Source organism: Hyalella azteca, unplaced genomic scaffold (genome assembly GCF_000764305.2).
Source record: "Hyalella azteca isolate HAZT.00-mixed unplaced genomic scaffold, Hazt_2.0.2 contig3387, whole genome shotgun sequence".
In the NCBI taxonomy this organism is placed as follows: Eukaryota; Metazoa; Arthropoda; class Malacostraca; order Amphipoda; family Hyalellidae; genus Hyalella; species Hyalella azteca.
The window spans coordinates 60,068-66,383 of NW_025933637.1; the positions used below are offsets into that span (position 1 = coordinate 60,068).

General features: G+C 38.8%; 1 protein-coding gene across 1 annotated transcript; it reads right to left on the reverse strand.

Moving 5' to 3' along the window:
- Window positions 1-2,509: 2,509 nt before the first annotated feature.
- Window positions 2,510-6,079, reverse strand: LOC108670253. The gene is made up of 4 exons (XM_018157713.2): window positions 5,097-6,079; window positions 4,758-4,964; window positions 3,752-3,879; window positions 2,510-2,957 (listed from the first exon to the last, which is right to left on the reverse strand). Exons 1-4 carry the CDS (start codon window positions 5,901-5,903, stop codon window positions 2,864-2,866), a joined length of 1,236 nt encoding a protein of 411 aa, XP_018013202.1. The 5' UTR covers window positions 5,904-6,079; the 3' UTR covers window positions 2,510-2,863.
- Window positions 6,080-6,316: the final 237 nt, after the last annotated feature.

The following is a 6,316-nucleotide window of genomic DNA, read 5'->3' on the forward strand; positions in this document are numbered from 1 at the left end:
TTCTCAGGGTAAATTATGACGATATAATTGATTGATAGAAGGTTCGCATTCGCATATTCGATTTATAGCTAGCAGACTACAACCCCTGGGCCCTGGCCTTGGTAAATTTATTACCAAAGCTTTTAACACAGTTAACGCAGAAATTTTTTGTAGAAAACCTACCAGCATAGAAAATGTCGTAGGAGTAACTTCATTATTTACTCAATAGGGCAACGCACTGGTGTAAAGATTGTTTCAGAAATTCAGGGTTCACAGGTAGTTAGACTTTCTCCAGATAGTTTTAAATACACAAATAACAGGAAAACGATGTGCAGTGGAAATATAATCGTCCTTTGAAGACTTTAGCACTTTGATAAGGTGCAATATTATGGCGTTATGCATGTATCTATATGGAGAATTTCAGCGTTTTGAGGTGAGCTAGCGTGGCCTACACGCACTCTTTAAGTCAGTGGCTTCACTCTATAAGTCAGTTGCTCAATTTTTTGTGTCTTTTGTGCTAGGCTCCTGTAATGCCCTCCCATGCATCATTGAGAACTTCGTTTCAGCGGTGTAATTTGATTTGGGACTAGCGTTTTCTATTCTAATGTTCAACGTAAACAAACTCTGCGCATATCGGGAAACAATTGAAGCGTATTTGTGGTCGAACGTAATCTTTTTATGGTTTTGTTAAAGTTGGTTTATGAAACGTAGAGTTTGGTGCAGGCCACACAGGTTGCGAATTTTTAATTTTTGTATTATCATTAAAGCTAAAATTAACCATGAATCACCCCAGCAATTGCGATACGTAGGCTTCGTGTCGGCTTGGTCATACGAGTTTTCTGGAGCAAGTCTTGGAATGGAATAGCTCTGCAGGTTTTTAAGAGAGAAGTAAGACTTTGTATGTGAGGAATAAGCACATTTTCAGTTGGGCTTGACTCAGATTCGTCGATGACTTTCAAGCTTATTTTGTCAATCATGTTGGTAGAACCTCGATTATGGTTCTCCGAACTGGATTAATTGTCGACTGCTACTGTTCAAACTTTAGCCTTCTGCAGTAGCCACTGTTCGTAGCTGCCTTCCTTTTCTTTTGCTGACGTAACGTTTGATGCAGCATGAAGAATGGCGGAAACTAGTAAAACATCTGATTTCTTCTTTGCGTGAAAGGAGCCAAGCGCACGCTGCGTTAATCCAGCATTTGCCTTCTGCAGTCTCGTTGTTCACAGTGAGCACAGGCAGTCTACCTGCAGAAAGCAACTTATGAGTCATACTATGCGAAGATTTCCGGTTTAGGTTGCCAATGTCTTCAAAGTTAATTGCGTAGCAATGAAGTTTTGATATATGAGCTTTCCCACTTTAAGACAATGAGCTTTCTCACTTAAAGCTTCTCCTTGCTGTGCAATCAGGGAGACGATCAGCACGTGGCTCGGCTAGCATACCTAGGCAGGCTTTTCAATAATAAATTGTTGTAAACGTTGTCATCATGCGCCATGCAAATTGTTGTCATGTTGGCGCTCCAAGTATGAACGCATTCAAGAACAGACTAGATAAAGCAATGGAAAAATATATGTTCAGATTTAGAAAGGCCTAGCTCCTTATCGAACCCGGTGGAAGTCTAGTAGCTACTTCAAACTATCGTCAGTCATGAAAAGATCCGGTCAAATGACACGATATTAGATCTTCTGTCAACAAGTCACGAAGAGATCAAGAATCGGCGACAGGCCACATCAGGCCTACACTTCAGCGCCGACATCACTATGTTATGTTATGTGCCGTGCACTCTGTGGAAAAGATAACGGCGCAATTGTTTTGGAGCTGGAGAGCTTAGAATAGCAAATACATTTTCCCTACATTCTAAGCTGCTGTCCGTAGCATTTATAAAATACTTGTGAATTCTTCATACACTTTCTTTCTTCAAAAAATGTTTCGAATATTTTTATTACATCGTTCGCAAAACAATTGTCTTAAGTGATTCAAACAGTCCACAGGAGAGAACTTTTGGGCATGACTGATTAACTGGCTACTCGATACCCAACGGTCTAAACAACGCCCGTTAAAACTTTAACCTGCTTTATTACAATATAATTTCTGAAATTTGGTGGTTAAGATCAAAACAACCGCCTTTGGTTGTAGAACTAGTAGGCACTGCAAATAACCGGATAGGTAAGGTACATAGAATGTTCAGGTCGCACACTGAACAAATGACGTGTGGAAGCCATGCAGGACATAGGAGAATTTAGTTCCAATTCGGCAAAGCTTCTCTCTCTTTCTTGGCAGCTTATGCATTTCAGAATTTTATTTACTATTTAAACATTCCAAAAAATTGTAACGGTTAATATAATGCAAAGATTTTTATTGAATTATGATTACGCCAATATTTTGACAGAGATAGTAATTAATTTTTTACTTGACATGGATTACTAAGCTTACGACTTTGAATGAATTGCTGAGAAGAATGCAAAAGGGATCACACAAATGCCATGGTTTGCAAGAAAATATTTTAATTTAATTCATTTGAAATAGGTTCATTTCAATAGAAAAAAGAAGCGTGCATTTGTGGTGATAATTTCCATACATACAATCGTGTTTACTGATCTGTATAAAAAGTTCAATATTGTATTTTTTTTTCTTCAACATCAATACCTATCAAGTGATTTGACAAAGTACACTCTCGAAAATCTTGATAAGAGAAATTTATTTTCCCCTTTGATATGATGAATTTTTGATAGTTGCACATCTCGAAATCTTGATAAGAGAACCTTATTTTTCCCTTTTATATGATGAATTTTTGATAGTTGCACATCTCGAAATCTTGATAAGAGAAATTTATTTTCCCCTTTGATATGATGAATTTTTGATGGTTGCACATCTGGAAGGAATTAACGTGTCAGCAGTACAGCCAGTCCTGGTGTTCAGGAGGCCTACAGGCCACCGGGCATCTCGGCATGATGGATGTGACATTGCGGTACTGAGATTTGTACCTGCACGACAGTGAAACTTTTCGTACTGAAATTGTGGATTGGTCTGAAATAAATCATAATCAAACAAGTTATATGATTAAAACAGGGTTAGGTAATTTAAGGTCACACAATCACACCTAAATGTTTGATACAATATATAACTAAATCATAATTAAAGAAGTTATTATTATTGAAACAGGGTTAGGTCATTTAAGGTCACACAATCAGACCTACATGTTTGTTCCAGTATATAACGTTTAAAGTAAATTGCAATAACGGTGGAAAGACATGCCTCTCTCAGCTACACTCGCATGAGGTTTGATCACGCAGTCAAAAGCATTGTAAAAGAAGAATACTTATTGTCCGTGATGGTCCACATTGTTTCTGAATGGTGGATTGAATATAAAATTGTGACGAATCTTACATTGAAATATGAATCTAGTCGCTGACTGTAAACATTCACATAACACATAAAGTAATTTTCTGCGAATTCTTTTAACAGTAAACTTATTCACGTGAAAAGGGCAACAGGCAATTAATTCTCTAACCGATAGAAAAAAACACTATAGGATAAGATAAATTAGAATGCAGACCAAGATTTGATTTGTCGCTTTAAACATAAGAAAATAATTTGGATACATTTTTAAATAAATTCTATTGATTTTATCAGGTGCCCAGTTGTGCTAGCAACACTAGCATATCGGTCCTTATAGCCATGGTTGAATTAATGCTATGGGAGGTGCTTGCTTATTCTATTATAAGCAAGCTTATTCTTGCTTATTATAACCATGCTTATAGCTATGGGAGGTTCTTACATCGCGTTGCCGACGAAGATGCCGTCCTGCCGCTGGGTCGGGAAGGGTAAAGCTTTCCCCAGCAACCGGCATTGATAGCTGCTGTGCTGTACCGAGTGATGCAGAAGGAGGCCTGCTGGCATCGCCCTCTGATCGTAAAAAATGAATTATAAAAATTGGCTCTGAAACAAGTCTACAATTAAACACAACTTTGCTGAGATAACAAATGCGTCACAAATTCAGGCATTAAAATAGGCCAGAGGACAAATGGAACGATTGCGGTACACAAATTTTTAACTAATGAGTAAGAAGTACAGCTTCATAGAGATTAAGATAATCGTTATTTTTTTAGAGAATCTCACCATGATCATAAGTGAAGAATTTTAGAATGAAGTCCGTAAAGAAACTTCTCGTATCAACAACCGAACTTCAATTTAGCCGTTCCAAAACAAAAGAGTACCGAATTTAATAATATGATATTGGCATCATATTGCTATCGGTAAACTGACTTAGCAAGCATGGAATTTGATTCAATGGACCACAAACAACGTTGAGGTATTAATTGAAGCCCATATCCTGGGTTACATCAGGCAAAACTAAGATCAACAACAACCTAGCCAGCGTTAACACAAGCCACCTCCGCACCGTCAGCTGCTAAATGTAGAACACAAGGAACACCATGTCGCCCTTGTCAGCAGAACTAAATACCGCCGGTTGACATTTTTCTGCAGAACCATATACGAATAGAACCATCATCCTGTGGAAGCAGTCTCGGCACCGTCGTCGGACACCTTCCGGGCAAGGGTTGCCCTCTTCAAATGCAATAAAATAAGTAATTTCAAAATGAAATAATATTGTACGTGTAGCAGATTTGTCAGCCAGTTGATGTTGGCTACCTACAGCAAAGAAAAAAAAGAGGAACCGTCTAGCCAAGCAGAACATAGAGCCTGATTATGGTGATTACTATTAGTGATGGTGACATGTATTTTAATTTCATAATGATCAAAAATATTGAAATATGCCTCACCGCTAAATTGTATTGATCGTCGTTCAAGTTTCGGACAAAAAGGCGTTGACGAATTTTCTCAAATATTTTCAGCATTGGAGGAGGTTGCCAGATGCCGAACATGCCACCCATGATGGGTGCGGTGTGCGCGGGATGGTCTCTCAATAAATGCAGCGGCTTCCGATATGATATCCACTGCTCCACGGCCGCCGCTTCTCTCTTACTCAACTGAAGAAAAGATGGACGTGTCGGTTTAGGTGTGTAAACTCTGAACAGTGAATATTGAAACATGGTATGTATGAGTATGTGGTAAATGTTTTGATATCAATGTATAAATTTATCACAAACATAAGCGTTTACCTTGGCGTCCGAGTCCCTGACGATGAACCGCTCGACCTGCGGGTCCCCCATGGGTGACGAGCGCCACAGCATTGGGTTCAACATCGACACGTCACCCAGAGGCTCAGGCAGGTTCTCAGCATCACACAAGGCCAAGTTGGGATACTTCATCAACAGAGGACAGAAAAAGGAGTAGTGTTCTTTAGGGAGTGTGTGAATGCGGATATTCCAACCCGGATACAGTATTCTAGCATCTTCCATTATAAACGATATCCCATAGAAGTAGTCTGAATCGTTACCGTAAACAGAGTAAGAAATAACTTTCTGATCGTCGCCTAGGAGTGACGCTCTGTATCCACAGTGGCCTATAATCGGCTTGAAATTACTGATGTTATGAGTGCTTGGAAGAAATTTCCTCGCGTTCTTGTACTTGAAGCTGTTGAGTTCGTTACAGTCTGTGACGTTGACTCGTTCCCACCAAGGTAGCGTTTCAGGAGACTCTGAGACATCAATTGCTGTTGTGGTGGAAAGCTTTGAAGCTTGTCTCGTCGTGCGGTAACTTGCAAGATCTAGGTTTTCTGTTGTATTTGAATGATCTTTCATGGAGATCTTCACGTCTAATTCATTTTTGTCCACATGATTTGGCAGGTCAAAATTTTTGCCTAGCACCTCAGAAAATGGAGGAGACTTGGGGCTTATAATAGAAAAATTCCAAAATGTTGCGATATTCCGAAGATTTGTTACTTCGCATTGTTCCATGAAGAGCACGGAAATAAAGAAAGATATTGCACAGAAAAATTGCCATCTTAAAGCAAAGAAGCGAGGCATCACATGGCTGTGGAACGAGCAAACTATGTGCAATTTATGAAACGGATTTAAACAAAATGCACGCGTTCCCGGAATATTCTTTTAGACATTTGTGATATGAATACAATAACCTGGTAAACTGTCGAAGAATGAGAATTCACACAAACATTGCTTAGAAAAAAATTAATTTATTTTACAGAGGCACAATCTTTAAAAAATTATTTTGCAAAGTATATGACAAAATAAAACACTAAGTGAGTCGACTAGAGAAGGAACAAATATTCATGCGACAGACAACTCGGGCCATGCTGCGTTACAGTAAAGTGATCCTTAGTATTTTTACCTGACGCCTAATCTTGATGGATATGAAAGTAATCGCCTGACACTTGCTTTGAAAAGAATAGAATAGAAGTGTCGGCGTTGAAGAAATAGGC

Bases quoted from the DNA above. Each gene is read 5' to 3' on its own strand.
- LOC108670253 (XM_018157713.2), bottom strand. From the start codon at position 5,903: ATGCCTCGCTTCTTTGCTTTAAGATGGCAATTTTTCTGTGCAATATCT. The intron at 4,965-5,096 runs GTAAACGCTTAT...TCTTTTCTTCAG, and splicing joins TCAGGGACTCGGACGCCAAG to TTGAGTAAGAGAGAAGCGGC. The intron at 3,880-4,757 runs GTGAGGCATATT...TTTTACGATCAG, and splicing joins ACGATCAATACAATTTAGCG to AGGGCGATGCCAGCAGGCCT.